The 25197-nt window shown below is 36.0% G+C and overlaps 2 protein-coding genes across 5 annotated transcripts in view; one reads left to right on the top strand and one right to left on the bottom strand.

The window, feature by feature from the left end:
• Positions 1-25197, bottom strand: part of LOC125692016 (hedgehog interacting protein) — a 68980-nt gene that overhangs the window by 33151 nt on the left and 10632 nt on the right. For both annotated transcript variants that reach the window (XM_048942047.1, XM_048942049.1), the window contains exons 3-4: positions 21746-21902; positions 20709-20910 (exon numbers count right to left, since the gene is read on the bottom strand). In XM_048942047.1, the coding sequence (XP_048798004.1) occupies positions 20709-20910; positions 21746-21902 (359 nt within the window). The remainder of the gene's footprint in view (positions 1-20708; positions 20911-21745; positions 21903-25197) is intronic.
• Positions 1-25197, top strand: part of ANAPC10 (anaphase promoting complex subunit 10) — a 156949-nt gene that overhangs the window by 123134 nt on the left and 8618 nt on the right. Inside the window, exon 6 of one of the 3 annotated variants that reach the window (XM_048942063.1) lies at positions 23940-24162. The exons of the other annotated variants lie outside the window; for them this stretch is intronic. Within the exon in view, the coding sequence (XP_048798020.1) occupies positions 23940-24040 (101 nt within the window). The 3' untranslated portion in view covers positions 24041-24162. Of the gene's footprint in view, positions 1-23939; positions 24163-25197 lie in introns of those variants that run through there. 3 annotated transcript variants of the gene reach the window in all.

Genomic DNA, 25197 nt, shown 5'->3' with positions numbered 1-25197 from the left:
ACCAGTTGTGTTTGATCTCAGCCATCACAGTCATATTCTCAACCTTAGACGTCGTAAATATTATTTCCCATGAAAGCAAGTTTTCTTAGATACACAAAGGTCCCCGTATATGCAAGCCCTATTAACATGCTCGGTCATAAGCACTTTGATAAACCATTTCCTCTGAGGTCAGCTGTGAATATGTTGCTGAATGGGACATTAGTTTTGGTATACTAATAAGGCTATGGAATGAAGACAGATACTGTCATCGAGATTTGTCTCTACCTGGTATTATGGCCTAATCTTGTCCTTTGTAAAGTACTCAAGAATGCAGTTCAGATGGCGGGAAGTTCATAAAATCGGGGGGGGAATTCTTCACAGGAGATGGTCTTTGTGTTACTGAGCTGCCCACTAGACTTTATTTATGGAGTCACTTGAATCATTATGTACTGACGTTCATTGATGACTCTGATAATATTTCTGTAGGGATGTCCTTCATTTGGGCTAGGAAAATGATGTTCCTTACATTGCTGTGCCAGATAACGTTCTGTTGGGTCTCCATGACTACTGCTGTCTCCAGCTTTGAAGATCATGTAAAATACCTACACAGCCCTTTGGAGCTAGAGCTGATAAAGTAGTTGTTGCCAAGTGATCCTCAGCAAAATAACCCAGTAGTCCGTGGAATTCTGCATTCTGTTTTCTTTCTGCATTCTTGCTGGAAAATAGACTTATACTGGTTTTGTGCATTTTGTGTGTCTCTAAAGCTCTGGCATCCTGTGATTTGCCTTTGCTGACTGAAGGAACAGATTGCTATTCCTAGGCTGGTCATCACCCCTTCATCAGCATAATTCATTTCCATAGTAAGAGATTGTTGTCGAAAAATTTGGCTACAACTGTGTCAGCAGAGTTTATAGGTTCATGGGCCAACCTAAGCAGCAATTAATTTAGACAAAGATGTGGTCATTTCCTATCTTTTATGAGCATTAAATAACACAAATTCTTTTCTTTTGGACAAAAAAAAAAAAAAAAAAAAAAGTCAAATGACTAGAATAAGAGCTGAGAGCATCAATGGGATTTTAAAATATTAATATCTGTTACAAATAAGAAAATCTCAAAGTGTTAGAAAAGAGTAACAGGTACAGTATTTTAAAAGCTGGATTTTTTGTTTGTGTTGTTTCTTAAATATATATATAACTGTAAATCCAGAGTTTCTGGGAGAAAACACTAATAAAAATTAGTCATCATTATGATGTCATTCTCATAATTTCCCTTGAAGTAAACTAGCAAGTACAAATAATATTTGTAATGTCTGACATCATCTATGTTGCTTTCCATTGCTCAAACTTGGAGTTAAATTTAGTGATGTTTCCCATTTGTTAAAAAGAACACCTTCTGGGCAGAATGGATTCCATTAGGAATTTTTTTTTTTTTCTGAAGTTAGGCCATCTTTGTGAGTTGTTTGAAAAAACAAAAATAACAATAGCACACCAGGAATGATAGGAGTACAGCAGTCACAATTTGTCAAAAATGTAATCACCTGTAACAACCACAGTTTCAGTTCTGTTTTGAAAGAGTCTGAGTGCTCACATGTGAAGGGAAAAAAAATAAAAAGAAAGAATGCTTTTCAGTTATGTTCTCTTTAAAAAGAATTAAGTGCCATAATTGTTTTAGACAGGGAACATCATTGCCTTCTATATGATGTATGTCTATTTATCGTAGTTTGACCTACAAAGCCTTATAATCACGTAGACTATAAAAAGTGTTTCAGAATAGCCACGGACTCATGCTTTGTTGCTTTTGCATTGAGATGTTAAGATGCTAAGCATTAAAGGACATTTATAAAAATGACTCTTTGGTATAAGGGTTTAATTTTAAAGCTAAGGTTAATTTTTAAGCGAAAAAGTGCTTAGGAATCACAGAAAGAGCGATCAGTATTTCCTGAATAGTCTCAAGCTGACCACAAACACTAACTCACAACTGCAAATCTTAGCCTTATATTTACCTTAGTTAGAATACTATCTATTTAATGTAATTTGTCCATATAGAATGGCCAGCCACTGCCTTACGTACTATTTTTTTTTAATTCTCCTCTCATTCTTAAGTTTTCCACAGTTTTTAAAGTGGTAATTTCATTTCATCATTGCTCCCTATTAGTGACAGGAGTTAGGTCAGTACCACAATATTACTGCAATTCCATGCAGTAGTGAATGCTAGTACCATATGTAGATGGTAGCCAAGTTATATTTCACATAAAACTAGTCTTGCTTCTTTTGTGGAATGCACAGTCTTGCTGCTTCTATCTCTTGCCCACTGTGTCCTTTCCCAGATGAAGGCCAAGGAGAGGAGCAAAGAAGGAGGAGAAAAGCTGGTGAGACATGACTCCCCTTGCCTTCCCAAGACAATCTGTACTACTCTGATCTGTATCGTGACTGGCTTATCAGCTGCTATGTCCTTAACATGCTTTTGATCTAGACAAATAAATACGGATTGAATTCATTTTAAATGAAATTATCAACTCAAACTTCACCTTTCAGTGCTATTTATCTTTTAGAAATAAGCACTGCACAGTTGGTTTGGATCAATTTAATCCTAACTCCTCTGATAATGTTTCCAGATAAGACATTGTAGTACTTAATATAAACTTGAAATCTAAGAAAATATTACTCATCATCACTGTTTGCTTTATTTTTTTTCTTTGGGAAGATTTGGGCATCTGTTGTAAATGGTGTCATCGTTTACACGTGGTGACATCCGTTTGAACAGTATTAGTTAAATGTGACAGTTATTCAAATTCAGATAGAAAAAAAAGACTAGTGTCAGAATTGTGTGATAGTTCAATTCATTATTTCCCAATAAATGTTTATTTCTAGAAAAAAAAAAAAAAATGCACTGCCACATCCTGCTTCTCTACTAAAAAATAAATTAAAAAAAAAAAAATTCATCCAATTACAGTCTATACTCAAGAACTAAATGGAACATTTCCCGAAAACAAAATAGCTAAAATACTCACAGAATCATGAAATATCCCTAGGTGGAAGGTACCCACAAGGATCATGGAGTCCAACTCCTGAGTAATTTGTTTTTGAGAAAAATGAGGTAGGTAAAAATTGAAAGTGCCTTGCTGAGCCATGAGAATCATGTTCTCTTAGGGGAAAAAGAACAACTACTGAAAAAAATGACAGGCTATACACAATTTGTATAGCTGCTGAAGAATGAAAATAAAACAGCTTAAACATATTTAAGAAGTTGTAGATTCAGTTTCTCTAAAAATTCACAGTCACAAATGTTTCCTTGCAATTGTTCTTGGAACTGATAGAGGAAAATCTGCTAGGGACACGTGAAATGAAACAAATATAGTATGAAAATTGCCCTTTCTCTCAGAAAATTAAAAAAAAAAACAACACGTTTTCCAGAAAACCAGTAGGTTTCGCTGCTCATATGTTCTCCTCCCACAGTCTCCCTGCATGAAGGACTCATGAACTTCATCAGAGCTGAGTGTATGGAAGGAATGTGCACTCAAACATCTGAAGGCATGCCACAGAACCTTAGCAATCCACTCTCTCGTTAATTACAACCAATATTTCATTATGTTTTGGAATTTTCAGCTACATAGATGTGTGTGCCCATCCTAGTACATAGTGTAACCAATACTTGCTATTATGTTACAGTTCCTGCAAAGTGCAAGCATTTTGTTGAAACTAGATTTCAGCATTTTAATTTGAAACTTTTAGACTTAGTGACTGCAAGGAAAAGTTTGAGAACATAAATTAAGCAAAAATGCATGAAGGCAGTGAATTTCCACTCCCCCTGTTTCCAAGTGGATTTTTTTAAGCACATGGCTTTTAAGCCAATTTCATGATTTTGGAGTCTGCCTCATGAGTGTCTGAATGGACTGGATTGAAGGTTCTTTATATGGCTTATTCAAAAATAACATCCTAACCCAAGCCATAAATCAACCGTAAGTATTTAATGCCTTATGTATATAATAAATATTCAAGTCTTAAGTATTTGGTTACAGCAGTGATTAAGAGTTCTAAAAATCAACCCCTTAGAAGATACTCTTCAGTGAAAATAGTTAGCAGTGAGGCTTCTTTCACACCCTTCTATGCATGTGTACAGTTTACAGCCAGTGCAGTCAACAGTGGAACAGCATCTGCTATTTCTGAGGTGCTGTGCACCTCCATGTACTTGCAAATCTTATCTGAGTATCAGTTTTTGAAAAAATGCTTGAGAGAGAGGAGACAGTGATACGAAGGAACAGTAGCCCTCATGGTGATCAAAGCAGTGGATGAGATTACAGTGAGAGGAGGGACAGGAGGATAAGAAATACATATCAGGGGAGGCAATCCCTAGGTTTAAAACCTAGGTAAAATCTAAGGTTTTAAAGAGAAAGCTTATCTTTACTGAAGTGGACAAGAACTACCTCTGGCCACAAGGTTACGTAGAGAAAGAATGCATTTGAACTATTCTTCTTCCTTTTTCAAATACTATTATATTTGCAACAACTCTGCTGAAAGAGATTTTGAGGTCTCAGCAGAAAGCAAGTTGAACATGAGCAAGCAGTGTGGCCAGCAAGAGAAGACCAACAGCAGTAACAAGAACAGAGTCAGCAGAGTAAGTCATGATCCTCCCATTAATCTGCGCTCATTTGACTTCATCTAGAATATTGCAGAGGGTTTCTTAGGCTGCCCAGCAGCAAAATGATATTGATACACCAGTATAAAGTGGCTGGAGACTGAAGCATTTCTCTTGCATAGGGATGCTATGACAGCAGAACTTGTTCAGCCCAGTAAAAGAAGCCTTTGGGAACTTGTTCACCAAGGGGAACAGTTAAGTGTGGCACCCAATGCAGAGAACTACATTACTAATGACAGTCTGTAATTATTGGTAAAACATTTATGTGGTAGTTATTGTTGGAAAATCCTAATGAAAAAAGAAAGGAAGTTATTGATTCTGGCAAGACTATTGTTTGCAACTGTTTCCCCAGTCTGCAGTCTCAGAATAGACGACACATGAATACCTAAAATCCCAATACTACTTGATGCAAAATAAATGTCTACACTACCAGTTCACATATCCCACATAAAGACCTAATCTGTCCAGTTTTACAGTTAAGGTGTGCTGGACCTGCTCTAATTTTTTTTTACTAGAATTTTTCGTCTTGGGCAGAGGAGCTTACCAAACAGTGTCCTGAAAATTGCACTAGATTCACGGCAGAGATTACTGTCTGTAGCTTGCATATCCTGAATGACTTCCTTGATCAGCACTATAGAGGAAGGAGTCTTTTTTACCAAGCAATATTTAATTGCTTACTCACATTTGGACAGAGTATCTCTTCAAGAGCAAGTACTATTGTCTTACATGTGCCTTTGGAGCTGCATCTCTGAATTTCATCTGTCATATTGCATATCATGTCCAATATTTTACTATTTATTTTTTCTTATTTTTTCAATAGCTGTTCTCCAGAGTACTTCAAAATCTCTTCAAATTATTGCTTAATATCTGTTTTTTTTTTACCATTTGGTAGCTACTCTCAGTTGTCATGTGATGCCTCTTCAATATTTTTTCAAAGGAGGATACAGTTAGCTGAGAACTCTGTGTTTAAAGATTCTTCCCGAGGTATGTTACACTGAATTTAGTGTACCATTTAATCACCTGGGTTTATAACATTTCTCTAGACTTCCTAACAAAGTATTCTACACTTGTATCACAAGAAAATTCAGCCACTTAGTTAATCATCAGTCATTGGTAAGCATACTAAGAAGTACTAAATGTTTTCCTAGAAAAAAAAGAATCTTAGATTATGCATTTTAACATTAGTTTCAAGGTACCTATTTGTTTCTTCTGTTTTTCACCTCATTTGACAGTATATCAATACTAGAGGTCTGTCCCAAATTTTCTGGTATAGAACTTCCTTCCCTGAGTGCATTCTCAATTGTAATGGGTTTTTCTTTTATGACTAGCAAATTTCATACTACTTTTCTCAGAAACACTGCATAAAGACTTCTAACAATCTCAACTATTTTATTTTTCATTATCTTACTAATTATTTGTCAGAAATCTGTTTGTGGCAGCAAATTAACACATGAGCTGCTTTTCTGACCTAATTTTACAATTCCCTTAATTTTTCTCACCTAGGATTTTTTCTGGGTTCTCACTTCTCTGTAGTTTACCAGATGATCTTTGGAGACCTATTATGGCCAACTCTACATATTTTAGTTATTTTCTGTGTAAATAAATGGTACAACTTTGTTATCTTAACCATTCCAATTTTCATTTCCTTTAGAGCATTTTTTTTTAGGGTAGTTTGTTCTGGTGCTTTCCAGTGCTGTTCTTTTTTTTTCTCTCTCTCTTTTTCTCACAGACTACAGGTGGAGAAACAGAAAATGTTAAACATAAACTAAAAGGTGTGTCTTTCCTTGTCTCTTTATACAAGGAAATCAAGCTGTATCTTTTGCTTTTATACTGTTAGTCTAATTAACTAGCCTCTGCCAAAGATCATCACCTAGGTGAAGGAAGTTCTTCTTCTATCACAATTATTAATTTTTTTCCATTTGTTCTTTAAATTTCCTCTCAAACATCAGAATGTTGTTCTACCATAAATGTTTATGGGAAACTCCTACTTACTCTGCCAGTGAAACAATGGCAGGATATAACCCTTACTCTGGTGTTCAGAATTTATATTCCATTCTATTAGTGTCGCTTGAGTTGGATTTCCATTTTATTATAGGATTATTATTTTTAGGGGGCCTGAACATTCCCTTGTACCTTGCTATATTTCTCACCTTCTTCATTCCTAATTGTTCCAGTATATACATACTTTCTCTGAGTCTAATAAGGTACTTTTAAACAACTTCCATGCTGCTTCTACGGATTTTAATTTCCTAACTTTCCCCTTCAGGCTATTTCTAACTTCCTCAATATAAAAATCTTCCTTTTTTGAAAAGTACTGTAATATTATTACCTCATGGTAGGATCCCATGGGAGGATGTTGAAGTTAATTATATTATAGTCATTTTTATTTAGTGGCTCAACCACATTAACTTCCTGAACAACTCATATATTTTACTGAAGGCCTGCTTCAAGACTGGATTCTCCCTTTTGGTGTTCCAGAATTTTTATAACAAATGATTGTCTTTGGTGTCTACGCTTTATTCCAGTACTATACTGAGAAGGCTTAAAAATACGTGCCTGCAATATACATGAAAAAGTCACCACAAAATATTTGTTTATTCGGAGCACTTTTAGGAGTGCATAAAGTCAAAAGGGCTTAATTGTCACTGAAACCACACGTAGTTTTGTCAATTCAGAATTTGCTCTGTGTGCTTTGATCAGTGGGTCAGTTACCCACCCAACCCTGGGTGCTGAAATTCAGGTTTGTGCAGCGTGAATGGTTACAGTTTAAATATCCCGTGATTATTTAAAATCAGCACAATCAAATTACTGATTCTGCCATGGTTTGAGAGCCTAAGAAGCCCATTGAAAAGCAGTTGGTTCATTATATGATTTTTTCCTTTGTAAACATGAATACAACTTAATGATATCGTGATATGTAATAAATAGAAATTGAGATACAGTACAACTGAAAGCATATTAGAATGTCCAGCAATGCCTCTCTAGTAATTAGTTGTTGTTAGATTAAGATTCAACTGTAAACAAGCCTTGTTAATGAACTATATTGTAATTTTAAAAAGCAGACTGAAACATGGTTTGTCTTTGAACCAGATCCTCTGCTTCTCTGAGCTTATAAACATGACTTTGAAAGAATGTACATTGTTTTTCCTGATTAGAATTCCTTTTTTTTTCCATTACTCATTTATATCAACCCCAATTTTAAAATCTCACTCATTAGAAAAGCATTCTCTGTAACAGAAGTTGAAACAAATACAGATGTGTATTCTCATTCAGCAGAGTGCGAGACAACTATTACTATCACGTGTTACACAAACACTAATATTTATCTGTACTAGGCTAAATTTTGTTATTGTTTAAAATCAAAATGTGATTGCTCTTAAACTTTTACCACGGGAGAAATGTTTACTTCGTTAATTTTGTATTTGTGATTCATGTTTCCAAAGAAACCTAAAGGTAATTTCTGAAATGGTGTGTCTTGCAATCACGGTTAACTTCAATTTTTGCAGTTTCCAGAATTGTTTCACTTTTATAAAGCAGTGAAAGTATTCCACTCTTGCCATTTTTCTAGTACTATAAGAAGCAAGAAAGCAGGAATTTGTTTAGCTCGTTGCCTCCATTTATCCTGAGCCAAGACCATGATCTTGGAAACCCTTTAACTTGGCTGAATCCAGTACAAAGTTCTTTTGTAAAAGCCAGTGCAATTAGAACAACACAGTGTATGTTCTGCTTCAAAATTAAGACGATAAAGTTTCAAACAGCTAGCACTGAAACACACGGTATCACAGACTTGGACCTTTAATGTGTTAAACACAGACTCTAATTCCACCAGTTTCTGATCAAATGAAGAACCATCTAGTTGTGAACAATGTTAAGAAAGCACTATTCTACTTTTTTTGCAAATGAACAGGACAATTAATAAAGAAAATGAGGAACCATAATGGAAGAAGTGTAAGTTTTGCACAGCTCAGCCTTAGTAGCTTCTCTCAACACTGCAGACAGGAATACTATTAGATAAGCAATAGCTTTGGCACTTTATTTTATCACTGTTTACTGGTACGTATACGTTTGCTAAACAATTAGTACACGATTAGTGACTGATTTGAAACTTGGTGCTTCTCTTTGGCGCTGTTTTTTTTCTTTTTTCTTCAAAACCTCCCCTTTGTTAAATAACTAGTAGATTGTGAATGTATCGTAAATCCAACGTTCTCTTTTATTTTGTATGAAAACATATGCAATCAATATTTTGATGAATTATAGGATCTAAGAAAATGAAAGAAATCAAACTGAGGACAAAGGATTCCAGTTAACTGTGTTTCATTTCACCTCCTAAATTGTTCACTGATTGTTAAAGGTACTTTTTGTTCTACTGAATAAAGGAATCCTCAAATCTTACTAAAAGATAAGTTTTTATCTTTTAACAGCAGTAGCACTGACAGAAGAATAGCACTTTCTTTCATTGACTTTTTAAAGCTATTCATAAAAAGGGATTTGAAAAGCTACTAGTTAGTAAGTAGCTAATTAAGTCAATTTCCTTTAGTTGTTTGCTTCTTTTTCACTTAGAATACTTGTTCTTGGAAGTTGAAATGTTTATGCAGATACAATACATATACTTTGTAGACAAAACAGTCTTATTTGATTTACATTTAACTATTCTCCTTTTCTTCTTTCAACTGTGCAACATGTATTTAGTATACTATTTCAAACTGAAATTATCAAAATATCTATATAATTTAAAAAGAGATTATCTCCCTATAAGAAATGCAAAATATTGTAAGTAGCAAAATACGGGCTTACTAAACTAGTAGCAAACCCACACTTCTGAATGTTTCTGTTTCAAGAACTTAATTTACTGCTAAATTAACTGATTGCTTTTTTTTTTTTTTTAACTTTCAGAAATACAGGGGCTTAGCTGTTTTAATCTGTGGCTTTCCAAGCCCCACTGACCTTTGGGGAAACAAGGATACTGGCTGTGGATTTGATTTACCCCAGTGAGGAGGGTGAGGGGGTGAAAACTGGCAGACACTAGTTTTTACTAGGCTGTTCCCTAACACTTGCTACCTTTGGATTTGTCTGTTGCTTCAGACTTCTGAAATAACATTTGGAACTGCACTGTATGTGTAGGGCTTTATAGTGATTCAGTGACTTACAAGCAACTGTAGGGGCAGACTTGTATGGCTTGTTATCTTACTGATTTATTTACACATGCACACACATGCTTTTTAAATGACACCACTGGCTTCTTGCTCTTTCCGTCAAAAAGTCACTGTCCTGTTATAGCCTGCAAGACAGCTGTAGGGGAGGAAATTATCTGTAATGTAAGCTGCCAACATTTTGCATTTCCTTTCTTTTCATCTGAAATTCTATTTGGCTAGACCTTAAAGCATTCAAGATTTTGCTGCATTCATTAGTATACCTAAACAATGACTTGATAAACAGACTCAATAATGCTTAGCTACATCTTCTGCTAGGGTCCTATGAGATGTACAATACTATTTGCATTTATAATACACAGTTAAGCATTCAAATTGTAAAGGAAAGGCATTCATTGTTTTCTCGGAAGAGCTTGAAATTATTACCTTAAAGGTGCTAACTTCCTTCTAACATGACTCCTCATGAAAGATGATCACAATTCCAAAAATAATATAGGTACTACTAGTTTAAGTAAGTTCTACTTTTATTATGTAGTTTGATATATATATTAAAAAAAAGTCTCTTCTCCTTCACTACCAATGTGACTCAGGTCCATTAATCTCTTAGCTCTTCTCGTATGCTGTCTCTGAGCTGTAACTATACTGAGAGTCTAACTTGTAGAAATTCACAAATTTTTTAGGAATGTCAAAATACAAAAGCCTTTAGTGAATTACTCCCTCTTTCATATTTTCTCAGGGCATTCAGTTAGCATAGAAGTAATGATTATTACATAAATTCAAGTTGTTGCAATTCAGCTGTAGGGATTGAGATTCACTGCCAGTGAGATAGATCAAGGTTTTAAAAAATATCTGCTGTAAATTGAAAACAAGTGGTTGAAAGTATTTTGCAGATCTCTCTCCCACAGATTGTATATTCCATTTTCCAAACTAAATCTAAGAGAGAATATTACTTTATTGAGATTTATGGAATAATTTCTTTGAAAATTCCAGCAATATGAGAATGCACTGACAGTGACCAAAAATAAGTGTCAGCTACTAAGTGGTTTCATCTTTTGGAGGGCTTTTTCTCACTAATGGGAAAAAAGTTCTGACAGTTTTTTAAAAGAAGAATTATATGCAAACTTAAATTAGGGACAGATCATTTTGTCCAATTTTAACTGGCTTACCAGTGATAAAATGGGTGGAAAACACGATAATATAGCAGTCATCCATCCTCCCTCAATTCAACATGCTGATCCTGTCTAAAGAATAGGACTTAAGAGCTAGTGAGAAAATGGGTGTAAGAAGTTACAAAAGAAAATTGTTCTCTGGCATTTGGGGGAAGTACATGTAGACACAGCAGTAGGTCTGTATTAACTATAAAAGAGTGTGTGTTTTTCAAGACAATCTTTTTTAAGACAAATAAATTACCTGTTTTCTGTATGGCATGGTAAACGGGATATAACACCAGAAAGACTCATATAGCAATGATGGAAGTGAAGGTACAAAGCTCCCAAGGACAGCAGGTAATGTTTTTGTGTTCTTTTATGTGCTCCCTGGACTGTGTGCTCACTGAAGTATTCTAGGACCTCGTTACAGAATTTGGGGTGTCCAAGAGCTTAAAGGGATGATGAATCATGGAATCTTAGTGGACTGTTAAGCCTCCTCCCATTAAAGAAAAACATGTGGTTGAAACTGTGTTGGCTAAAAACCATGGAATTTTCTGCGTAACATTATTCCTCCTTTGCCATTTTGTGTTGGATATCATGATCTGCCTGTTATATTCCAGCAAACGCAATAATTTCATTTTAATTAGATAATTACCATGTTTTTCATTGGTTTTGATCACTTCTAAATTCAGCTTTCGGTTTTAACAAAAGCAGTTTCAGAAGATGATGGATTTTTACATTTTTAAAACCGCTAAATGTTCAGAAAGGATTTGTACACATAACAAAATTAAAGTAGGGATTATCTAGCACTGTGTGTGGGATACAGCTATAATCTATACAGTGCATGGAAAAGAAACTGGCACTCACAATCGCACTACACACATCTCAGTAATAACAGGGTATAAGGCATACAATTTCATGGAACACCCACAATGAAAATTATTCTTTCCAAACAGCAAATTGTTTTGGAATAAGTTAGGTTAATTGGCACCATGGGATTCCTCTCAAGGAAGCACAGAACATTAAAATCTACACATGTGCATGTAAAATGATAAAGTATTATCTTCTTTCCCCTCTCAGCTCCTCAAATCTAAGACACACTACCCAAAATCAACAGAAATGATCATGTTTTGTTGACTCAAATTTCCTTAGAATAAACTGGCAATTCTTCATCTGGTCAGCTTACAACCTGAGAGTCACTGCACTGTTCTACAATTTCTGGCTTGAGTACGGTTATCTAGTTCAGTCTCTCACACAAAAATAGGTATCTGTCTCTGGAGCATTTGGCACATGCTCTTTGGAATTGTAAAAATCCTTATTTTCTATGCAGGCAACATAGCTAGAAGGTGATAAAATACAGCCACTTTCAAAGGACTGTTGTGCACTCTTCAGGATTGTAACCAAAATCGGCAAATGGTTAATGGGAAATCCAGGCAGGCAAACTTCGCTGTCATTATACAGTCCTCAGTTAAGACAGTGATTGTATTTTACACTTCTGAAAGCAGCTGAAATATATAAAGTCCTCATAAAAATATTATCAGCTTCTCAAAAATCATAATTTTAAAACCTTTTAAAGAAAAAAGTTTTCATTTTAATGGAAAGGATTGAATTATCATGCCAACTGTTAAGTCTGTGCATTAGGTCTATTTCATTAATGTTTAAGGTCATCACATACATATGTGTTGGTTTTGGTTTGTCTTAAAATGTTCCGTACTTTCTGATTTGGCCACATGCACACCTTTACCATTATTTATTCCCTAGTTTTCTGCCTAAATGATGGCAACACATTTAAAACAAATCATGATTCCTACTGGGCAGGTCACAGATGAGATGTGGCCACAGAAACAATGTTTGTTGTGCATCAAGTAGGACTGCATCCCTTCTGACCTCTTGAATGAGTGAGAACTCTGTAATGTCCTAAGACCCCACATGACTTTCACATGTAAGTCCTGTGCTGAAGAACAGCCTTCATTGCTTCCCAACATGCAGTCTCCCAGTGGAGAACTGAACTGTATATCGATTGTCATGTCATTTTCTGCCCAATATCAGAAGAAAAGCAGCAACATGCACAACACGGCATTTCAGTGTCTCACAAAAGACATTCCAGAATCTCACCTTACAGACATCGCAGACATTACTCTGAAGGAGGAGTTTCAAGAAATCAAAAAATACCCCAGAACTTACAATTGTTATACGCCGATAATTTTATTTCCCTTGCCACTCTGCCACTCACACATCTTAAACAGACTTACTATTTAATCATTCTTTGATAGGAGTACTGGGAAAAGACAGCAAGTATTTACACTTAGCATAGGTAGAATTGTAGACTGAAATGAAAATAAAATCTTGCACTGCCAATAACAGGATAAGTGTTGCATTTACATTCTACACTCAAACGTAATTATTTTAAAGAACCATCTATCTTCTATCTATATTTCTTGTAAGCAGGTATTAGCTTGGTCTGGTAGAAGAAAGGGTTTAATTTCTAGAGTTTTCATAAACAAAGTCTCCAAATAACTCAGAAGAGTTGTAGGCCCACTAGCTTGAAGATGGAAGAAATTTAGGTAAGATCTCCCAATCCTCCTTCCAGACCTAGACCCTTTCCACTCCATGCATCAGAATAATCCCATTTGAGATTAACTGATCACAAATTTAGTAGCCATGTTAAGTTCAGCTCTCTAGGGAGCTGATGGCAGAAGATAATTTTGCCAGGAGCATAAACTATTGCTTACCGGAGCACAGCCCAGCTTGTTCTGTGATATCAAGGCAAAGAGGAAGGTGAAGAAAGGTTCGTTAATTTCACCCTAATCCACGTAAGAATTCAGAAGAAAATAAATTCATTGAAATTACTGGGTTTACAAGGGATAATCAGTATGAATTGTCTGTCTCTTGTCAGTAACATAAATCCTGTTAGTACCAGTGAAAAATGTATATGTTAAATGAGGTCTGTGAATCAACATAATGACTAAAATGTTCATACTGACTATTGAGGAGTTTGTAGGAGATTTTATGATGATAAAATTGAGAGTAGAATTCAGCAAACAATAAAATCAATCTTATTCTACTCACATGTTAAAATTTAAGAAGATTTTATTACTGTTTTAGTGTAGATTTCTGTAGCAGCACTCCTCACAGCAGAGGCTCTACAACCTATTATAAGCTCCATGAAACATGTTGTGTCAGTGATGGAGGTAGTGGCTTTTTTTTTCTCCTGTGTTTTGATTTGCATTTTATACTGAATGATCTGATTCATATGTAATTATGCAATTAAAAGTTATGCTGCAAATGCAAACACAGTTGAAGGCACAGTAAAAGTTTCACTACCAATCCTGCATTCTTGCAAAAAGCTGCCTGTGGTGAGATGGTGCTCATTTTAACCTGAGGAGCTTTGGAATGATTGACTTGTAGCATCATAGCTAGCATATGTTTAATACCTGATGGTCTACTCTCAAAGCTGTATACTGACTGTGAAAATTGTTATGGGTGGAAAATGGGTTTACTGCATATGTTCCACATCACTCTTCATTGCATCACCTTGAAAACCTTTTCCTGTAGTCCCACTCATAGACGATTCCTGTCTGAATCATTGGATCACCCATGAGTAAGACTTTGCAGGACTGCAAGCACTTGTGATCTGATATAAAAATCAAACAACATACACTAAGGAATATACCCAACTTATAACTCCTCTTAGGACTACGACTCAAAAACTTAGTGCGCATACACTTAAAATAATGGTTGTTGATATTCATATATTTTTTCAGCGTAAACAGAATTGAACGTTAATATATTTGCAAGGAATTATATAGCAATATCGCATTTTAAAAAACTTTGGGAATTAAAAGAAAAACAACATAAAGTTAGTTTTCCTGATTAACCTGGAAGTAAGATGAAATAAAAGGTTAATGTGGCCTAGAAGTTAGGGAAATCTGTGTTAAAATTGAAGTGTTTGTGACAATAAAAACCACAGTCTGAGAGTAGAAAGTAGAAAAGAAGATAAGTAGGAGAGTGAAGTCAAGGAGTCAAGTATTCTTAGCAGTGGTCTTCAGTACTATTTCACTGGGATTTTCTGTCCCTTTATTGCTTTTCTTCCTCTGCTCTGTCCTTTCCTTCCTAGAAGGCTTTGCCCTTTATCACAGTATGCCCATGAGAATTTCTGCTTGTCAAAAGAAAGAAGAAAAGATCCCTACACAAGTAAAACTGGTATTTTCTTAAAAGCAGTTTTAAGTTTTCACCCCTTTTTGCAAGGGTTTCCACTCTGGGCACTGCATGAAACCATGTGGCAAAGTCCAACTGATTGCAGCTGTTCTTACTAGCTACACAGTCTGTGAACCGACAGACAAATGCCAGAACAATACAACATCTGTGGCCACAGACAACAAAAGCGACAATGAACTTAACGTTACTTAAGGATCAGAAATAACAAGCAACTGAAAACGGAACCCTACTACTATTCCGTTCTTTGAGATCTAATTCAGTCAGTAGATTTACAAATGGAGTGGTTGATAATAGGGACTTGATCCTACCATTGGTGGTCGTGAGATGTCAGCTTGGCTCTTGTGCACAGTTCTGGGTCTTTCATTTTAAAAGAATGTTGAAAAGTGGAATGATTGCAGGGAAGGACCACAAAAATGCTTTAATGACTGAAGGAAGTTCTTTACAATTGCAGCTCTAGAGGTACTTTGCTTTTCAGAAAGTATTTTGATAGGCGATTATTGCATGTACCTCCTAAGAGAAGAGTAGGCTCTTCCTTTTTTGTTGCCAAATCGCACTTAGATGCCTTCCTAACAATATAAATTAGACAGGATTCAGATAGGCGAGGGCTAAGTTATGTTGATAACCAGTTATAAGGTCACCTTAAACACCAGTCAAATTTGAAATCAAAGGACTAACTAGTTCAGTAGCTTCTCATGGAAGCTACTCTCTTCTCCTTGTTAATAGTTTAAAATGTAAAGAAAACAGCAGCAATGATGGTCAGTTCAAAAGAAAAAGCAGGTATTAATGTTTTCATATTAAAATTGTCTTCATTATATAATTTTGAAAGAGCAACTGTACAATGTTGCTCTTTAACTAACAACTGTCTTCACCACAGTGTAATGGAGAAGTAAATTCAACAGATCAAGGAAGCATACTTTTAGGGGATGGGCTCTTATTCTTGTAAACGTTCATTTTATTTCTCTACATATAGGCCACATATTCAGGGTAGCCTGTAACATCAGTGGACACAGGTGATGGAATCGAACAGTATTTTCCAGGATATATATTCCAAGATGTTTGAGCCCAGAGGCATGTCCTAGATTCAAGTTACGGGTGCACGCCCCACTTACGCTCTTAGTCAATTTTGGGGTAGGACTGAGGTAAACAGCTCCCTCCTTTTCACCACATTCTTGAGACAGGAAAGAAAAGGTGAAGGGTGACAGGAGGGATTTGGCCAAGTGTCCAGTGCATCTAGACATACTGCACCAAGGGCCACATATGCCTAATTAGCAATGTCTTGATTAAGATCCATCCATGTCTTCTAACAAAATTGAAAAATAGATCCAAAAGACATTCCTGCTAACTGTGCTTTCAAGAAGGATTACCAACTAGGAGATGTGCAGAGAAAAATTGTTTGTTAAGCTATTCAGAGGGTTTTTTTGTGTTTTTTTTTGTGTTTTTTTTTTTGTTTTTTTTTTTTTTCTTTTTAAATCAGGAATCTTGCACCTCATTTCCATTGAGGAGAATCATAGAACCATAGAATGGCCTGGGTTGAAAAGGACTACAGAGATCATCTAGTTTCAACACTGCTGCTATGTTCAGGGTCACCAACCACCAGGCTGCCCAGAGCCACATCCAGCCTGGCCTTGAATGCCTCCAGGGATGGGGCATCCACAACCTCCTCAGGCAACCTGTTCCAGTGCGTCACCACCCTGTGTGTGAAAAACTTCCTCCTAATATCTAACCCAAACCTCCCCTGCCTGAGTTTAAATCCATTCCCCCTTGTCCTATCACTATCCGCCCTCATAAACAGCCATTCCCTCTCCTGTTTATATGCTCTCTCCAAGTACTGGAAGGCTACAATGAGGTCTCCCCGGAGCCTTCTCCAAGCTCCACAAGTCCAGTTCCCTCAACCTTTCTTCATAGGGGTAGCCCAAGCCACGATCATCCAGGCACGTCTCTCTCTCTTGAAATACTTCCAGGTTTGCTCATATTTCCTCTGAGATACTGGCAACATATAAAGCTACCACTTTTTCTCTTTCGTTTGAACTCCTTAAAATTGAATCACCTACTCAGAACCCAGTGGCTACAAGGATCGTTAAAAGCCAGTGGAACAATAAGACATGCATCTGGTCGTTCCACTTTTCTTAATTTCCATTTACATCCACAGACTTTCAAAGAGGTGAATAGAAGTGACTGCTAAGAAGCAACTCCCGATACTTCTATCTGCGTGTTTAGTTTAGGAACACCAGTGAAGACCTTGGAGCTCACTTGCAGCAACATTAGGGGCTCCAAAAGAATTTCATCAACACAGAGACCATTAGTTCACCCTCTGGTGACAAACTAGCATCTTCTTATGATAATATAATGGCACAATTCCATACAATGCAGTCACTTGTATTTTATGTTGCATGCTTTGTCCTCCTTTTCCTCTCCATGTGGGTGGGATGTAACACCTCCTTATCTGACTGCCAGAGCTATCATGAGGGAAATGATGTTAGAACTGAGCTGATGTCAGAACTGAAGTCCAAGATTATTTTTATGAAGGATATATTTTATTTTTGTTTCTTGTATATATCTGCCAGAATATAGTTTTAAGAATATTCTTTGGAAAATCATTACACAGCAGATTTGCTGCTCCGTGACAATGTAATGATTTATCACTCCTAAATTTCCTTTTTAAATTAGAAAAAAAAGATGAAGTCAACCACCGCTGTTTTACTCTGTCTATCATCACAAAGAATATCTTACTGTGATAGCTGTCCAAAACACTTTTTAGGGGTATCACTTTATATTACATTGCATTTACATGGTACATCACATATCTAAGGTTTGAAAAGGTGTTCTTTTTATTATTTTAAATAGAGCAAAGTGTTTGTTAATATTTCAGGTAGAGGTACGAAATGAAAAGAAACTGCTCTTTTTAGCACAGGTTATAAAAAAGAAAAAAATACTTCAAGTCCTTATTCTGTGTTTTTACGGAAAAAGAATAATTTTCCCTTTCTTGCTACCATTCCTTCAAACTTGGAAAAGAAGTGAACAGGTTTTCTTTTTTCCTTTTTTTTTATTTCAGTGAAGAGTCTCTACATTAGTTCAGAAATAAGACTGTGTGGAAGAATTGACAAGATGTGTGGGTTAACATCTATGAATTTGTGTAAATGAGCAGAGCATTAAAAAATATGCACCATGTTACCTTGGTAAAACATTTCATTGGAAAATGTGGACCTAAGTTTGATCAGACTCATTTGAAACGACATTGATTACACTTAACTTTTTTCACTTGCTCCAGTATATAAAAGAATAAGGCATGCTGAGCAAAATGCATACATACAGCTTCACCTACCTTACTCTAGAAGCATGTCTTGACTAGGCACAGGGGATGCATTCTGTGGTTCTCACACCTTGCATGTGGAAGCAGTGTTTTACAAAATGTCTTTTTAAATTCCTGGCTGCACTACCTGATAGCGAATTGTCCACACAGTATTCTCCATTACTGATTTCTAGTTTTAAAGTGCATAAAGTGCACATAAAATCAAATTATCTTCAAGTATTTTATTTTGATGGAATAATTGTTAATTTTTCACAGTGGTCTTGTATCCTTGTAGGTAAAGAACACTGGACAATGGTTATAGGAATCAGAATGCAGAGGACAAACAAAAATGTTGAGAATATTTGTTTTAAAACTACCATTTGTGTTATATGCTTTTTGTTTTATTCTATTTATTTATTTATTTACTACTTAGAATCATAGAATCATAGAATCACCAAGGTTGGAAAAGACCTAAAAGATCACCCAGTCCAACCGTTCACCTATCACCAATAGTTCCCACTAAACCATGTCCCTCAACACAATTCTAATTCATCACATTCTTTTCTCTGTTTAAGAACTGCTGTTTTGCTTCCAGGCACATTCCCTTTCTCCTTATCTGAAAGTACGTGAAGCCTCTGTTCTTGCCAGCCTACATTAAACACTGCAATACAATTATCCTTAAGCACTGGACTGTTATCTCAGGGAACAGAATTAGATTTCCAAGCTTAGAGAACATCACATTATTTACACAGATTTGCTTTAGAGTATTATACGATGGTGAGGGTGGTAAAGAGACTAAAAAGATCAGGCCACTGATTTAAAACAGCACAAGAAGTTGAGTTTGAATCTCAGGGTGGCTGCTGAGTCTTATCAACTAGGCTATTGCCCATTCAAAAAGCATGGAAAATCCGTTTTCCATTTAGTGTAGCCTCTGAGTTTCAGCTGTAAAAGTTTCCTCCAAGAAAGCTTATTTGGGACTGAAAGGATTTCTGCAGAACGTCTCAGTGTCAGTTTTTCAAAAACACAAATGATAGAATTTTCAGATAAGAAGAACAAATCAGCTTTAGATTGACTTTCAAAAAGATCCCGGAAGTGTTCGTTTTGTTTTGGGATCTCAAACATACTGCCTACCTATACAGGCATAAAGGGAAGAGTTCAAGATATCTCATATTCAGATAAACTGTTTCTTTTCCTTAATAAGGTGTCATATACTTATCTGTTTCAGCATAAAACAAAAGCATTCAGATTTTCTTAAATTGGCTTAGTGACCTTATAGCTGAAAGTCAAAAAGACTACTTAGCATGTGCTGTGCATTTCTAATATTCTGAATGTTGTTCAGCATCATTATTATTTAATTTACTCTGTCGAGAGTATGCCAATGTATTTTTCATCCATTAAGACTTTATGATATACAGTAGTGACTGTTGTAAGAAAAACCCTGTCACAATTTAAATTTGCTTTATATATCTGGGTTTTACTTAGGTTTTACTGCTCTGAAATTTGACAAAAAATCAAGATGGAACAATATTTGTGGTATTTCCTAAGTAGAATATCACTGAACAGGCTTACAAGTTTTCTAGTGAAAGTTACCCACACCTGTATGTGATTTCTTACCTCCACCTGGCAGTGTATTGCCAGCACTGCCCATCCACCATTCACTCCCCTGCTCACAAAAGCCAGGATCACTTTTGCCATTAAGCAGTACGACAGCTGTCATACCAGTCCACCCTCACATCTGAATTTAGAGGGTAAGTGACTCCTTATGTGCATCTCAAATACAAATGGGAGCCTCCTGTCAGGGGCAGCCTGTGCCACTCTGAGGCTGAGCCAAGAGGCAGAGAGCACCCTGCCCTATCCCAGCTTGCCTCCCCAGGCCCTCCAGCTTCTGGGGCATTGCTGAGCACCTGCAGGTCACACCATGCACCAAGCCAAACCTGCTGCCTGCCACTGGAATCACAGCAAAACTCACCTGAATTCAGTGGAAATGAGCACAAAGGTTGAAATACAAAGATAATGCTATGTGGTGCTGATGTATATTTTCTTCTGAATTTGAAGTGAGGAAAAAATGGAGGGAAAAAGAAAAATGTGAAGACATTCTAAGAAGCTATCTTGTCCCTTCATGAACTAAGGAAGAATATTCATTTCTTTGCCAGATAGAACTGCAGTGACTGTTGCCATTACTCTTCTTTTTATTATGTAAATTAATTTTTTTTCTCAAAAACGTTTCTTCCCCTTTTCCTTAGATACAGGCTAAAATATAAGCAGATAGATATAAGTAAAAATTCCAACCTTTATTCCACTTTGAACAAGCTTGTGTATATCCAAAAAAGGTTCCTTGATCAGATCTCCTTCAGGACTGAAAATCTTCACATATCCTTCTTTCTCAAGAATGAAGAGGCGATGAGATCCATCCCCACAATGTACTGCTCCAACAGGCTGCCTCAGTCCACTCATGACTTCCTGAATACAGAAGCAGTTGTGCTTGTGTTTTCTAAAAAAAAAAGTTAAACAGTAGTGAGAAATGGCTTCTTTCTCGTAACCGTGACAAAATAATGTCCCTAAAGATAAAATGATTTTACAAACAGCTATACAATCCAGCATAAATCATTTCCTTGAATGCATGCAAGCAGACAGTACTGAAAATCAAACTGAACTTCACTTGCACAAAATTTGTTTTGTATATATACAAAGAGAAAATCAACTAATCTTAGATCTGAAATGTAGACTAATACTAAAATGTAGTTTAAAAAAGAGAAAAAATATTTATTAATAGAAAAAAATCTACTGCACAATAAACACTAAATAAAAAAAAATAAAATAATAATAAAAATAAACAGTAAATTCCAGCAATTCTACGATTTTCCAAAATTTGATTTTGAAAGTCCATTAGTGACTTATAATGAGACAGTTTATTTACAATCTAATTTAATAATTTTCACAGTGAAAAATAAACAGAAGAAAAAAATTGGAAAACATAATATAGATACTTTGATAATAAACCTCTCGTAGTTGCTTAGTAATGTTAAATTCAGGTAGAAATGACATCCTAGAAGGAGGTATCATCCACAACATGGGCCCCAACCAGGGTCAACGGTTTGGATCAAGCCAAGATTCTAACACCTTTTAGCAACTTAAGTATAAAATGTTAGTGAGATATTGAAGCTAATGTAACTTTCTCTTCAATATACACCAGCTACAGCAACAGAAAGTACCATCTGGAAAACACAGCTGCTGAGCATAAGCACAGACTGAGTTGGTTCACTGTGAAAACCACAGGCTTTGCGATTTTATTTTCTTCAGATTAAACAACATTTATCTTTATGAACCTGCTGATCTCTTCCTCTTTGTCATATTCCTCCATGTGGTCCAGGGAGTTAGAAGCTGGCCCTCGCACTTGTTTTCTTGGAAAATCTGGGAAGCATACACCACCATCTTTTCTTGCATAGTAAAAGCAAAACTCATCAGCTGTAGTTTGGAGAAAACCTTAAAAATGCAAAAGAGCATACAAATATTTAGTGTGTTGTCATGTCTGCAGTTTTGAGCTGTCAAACTAATCTTTAAATAGATTACATATTGAGTGGAAAAAGAAGTCCTTTTAAACAAAGTGCTGTCTGCAAAAAAGGACTGCTCTGAATAAATGCAAACTATTACCTTTTATAGTTTATTCATTCGTATTAAACTTTTATTTTCAATGTGCTTAAGTAAGAAAAAAACAATTCAAAATGACACTATAGTTAGTCATAAGAAAGCAAAGGGGCAAAGGTGAGAGTTAAGGCTGCCTATATTTTTTCCTGATTTTATATCTAAAAATGAAGTTTAGTACCTGCTGCAAAATAGCTTGACCAGCTTTCATTTAACTTTCTTGCTTTTAGTTTTGTATTGGATCCCTTTTTTATTGCTTTAGCAAAAAAACAGTATATTTTGTTACTCTCTGTCCAAAAAAATAATGAAAATGGTAACTCTTCACTGATTTAAGAATTTTTTTTTAAGAGTGGCTTGTTGTTGTAAAACCTTTGGTAAAGACTTTGGTAAAAGATGTGCAATAAAGATTTCGTGGAATGCTGGCACCAAAAACATCAGTTGGAGAGGTGAATAACTGATGTCCCAGAAAGCAAGAAGTACCTGCACCTTGTTGGCAGGTAACTGGCCTCTGGTGAGCTCCTGACATGAGAGCGGGTAAATGCAATGTCCCAATGAAAAAGGGGTTGTATCGTGCTGCATTGGAGCTGGCTTTAAGCTGCCCCTGGATGAAGGATGCTTTTTAGGTTTTAGGTTAAAATAGAAGGAAGTTTAAAGACAGAGGAAACAAGATGTTAGTAAAATGAGAGCCTTTAAGGAAAGCCCCCGACACTGATGATACTACAATATGTTTAATGACAGTAAAAATATCTCTGTCCACAAACATATTACTAGTCATTTCTAGCCAGTTTTTAATTGAATCTAAGATAGAATTTAGCTAGTTATACGTATTTCACTAAAATAGACGTTAACATAATGTGCCTAAAGTCACCTTTCTTACTTTTTGGATGTTTAGCATACTGTGTTAGGATCTGTGTAGCGTGGTCCAAGACATAACTGATAAGATACGCAGAACTAGCACTTCATTGAAATTACAGGTCTAATTTATGCATGACTTTACCACTTGTGAATAATGCTGTAATCCATTGATCTTGGCCGTAAAACCTCTGGCTTACAACTTATAATAAGAGCTGATCAGGGACAGCTGTGTTTCTTTGGAAAATGCCAATTTCTTAAAAGCAACATTTTTTTCAGAAAAGTTATCAATTGCGACAAAATTTTACTTAAAATTATGCTTCTGGTCCAAAATGAAACTTCTTAAAAGAAAAAGAGGGAAACAGACCACAAACTTCAAACTTCCTGTCACTATGCTCCGATGTCTTATAATTAGGGCGCATCATTAGGAAGAGGAGTATTCAGGTCCCTTCATGTGTCAGGCAGGAGTTTGACCCTAAGTCTCCCATTTCCCAAGTAAATGTCCTGACAACTGCTTTATTAGCTATCCTGGGGTGGTCTCTCTGTGGCTTTCTTCATGGAAAATTTCGAAAGACTTCAATTTCTTCCTTATGTGGAATAGGAAAATTTTTTAGATCCCAGAATTTTTGTGGAGTGGAAAGCCTTTCCCACCCAACTATACTTCTTTTCATATGCATCTTCCTTTAAAAACTTTGGACAAATAACATGACAAAGCCTGCCTTTGGTTTCTATAAAACAGTATCTGGAAACACATGGCAGTGTGTTGTGGTATAAAAGTTTAATTACCATGATTTGGAGCTTCAGTAAAAATCATCTGTGAGGAGCTGGTTTTAATTTATAGTAGTTATTTGGAGAAAATGTGAGATACAATTTCAAGTGGAACAACTGAAGAGGAACGCTGATATAATCACAGCCTAGTATTCCAAGGCTTTGTAGATAGAATGCCAAAATCAAAGGTAATCTAAAATCTTGGAGTTATTTGACTTAAGAATACACCGTTTTATATTTAATAATTTCTTTCTCTAGGCACAGAAGATCACTACAGAAGATGCAACAGAATATTAGAGGTGTACAGTTTCCAAGAATTTCTAGCATTTTCTAAGTATGCCACCTACTATTTATTATAAATTAACTGCTCTTGGCTTGAGTTTTATCTTTAGTCAGAATAACTGAGAGCATATTTTTGATCGTGTTTTTCTACTCAGTATATGTTCATTTCAAATAACAATCTGATGCAAACTCACTTAACTAATGCCTTAGGCAGCATCTTTTCTTACATGTAAGACTACTCTCTTTTCCTTATGAAATATTTTATCGTGCTCTTAGGTACATCTTGCACTGCAGTTGCCTTCTGCAACTTCTGGTTTGAAAAGATAAGGCTTACATTCCAGTCTCAGAGTTGTTCCTAAGAAGCGAGTTTTGAATTAAACTATGAAAATTAGAATTAAACTATAAAAATTAGTCAGTGAATTGCTAAATTGTTGCATTGTTGACGGGAATGTGACCTCTGTAAGTACAGTTTCACCTGTGCATCTGGGATAGTTCCGTTCTGTAAGGAAACTAATTCACAAAAAACATCTGCTTCTGTGTTCTATATGCTAGATTCACCGTACAAACAGCTTCTGTGAAGACAGCTTAAAAACACTCCTACTTTCCTATCCACTTACAGCCATTTAATGTTTCCTTTATTGCGCTTACAGTATAAAATCTTTAGTTGAGAGATTGCTGTTTTGTTCAGTGCTTGTACAATGTCCAGAAGAACGGTCCATGACAAGTGCCCCTAAGCACTAGAATTATTCTGGGGAGAAGAAAAGGATAATTTTGCTCACATGGAGTTTATCCAAAAACAGCTCTGTCACCATCCACCATGAGAACTATGCCTAATAAGGACTGCGACGTTCAGTCCTGCGTGAATTTCGGCTCAGCACACTGAATTGAATACCATCTCATCCACTCCTTTGCACAGATCTGCACTGGCTTGAAGAGTGTATGAAAATCAGGCTCATCTGCTTTATTCCTACACTGCTGACCTTGAGCGTACAGTTCTGTATTGTGCAAAAGAAGTGTTTGCTTGTTTGGTTTTTTTCCCCACTAATTTGCATTTCCGACAGCTAGGTGAGAAATTTTTCACTTCTTTTCTCAACTCTCAGTGTAAACTAAAGCAAAGAGGTGATTACAGGCTGATTTGTTCAAAACATACTATGTGCAGTGGTAGCTGACATCACTTCCTACTGGTTTTCAAGTGACTTGTAGCTCTTGCTACACTGCTGCATTGCAGGTACCT

This window comes from Lagopus muta, chromosome 4 (assembly GCF_023343835.1).
Source record: "Lagopus muta isolate bLagMut1 chromosome 4, bLagMut1 primary, whole genome shotgun sequence".
NCBI classification, from domain to species: domain Eukaryota; kingdom Metazoa; phylum Chordata; class Aves; order Galliformes; family Phasianidae; genus Lagopus; species Lagopus muta.
Note: the sequence above shows the minus strand (reverse complement) of the source record. Positions and strands in the feature narration are given on the sequence as shown.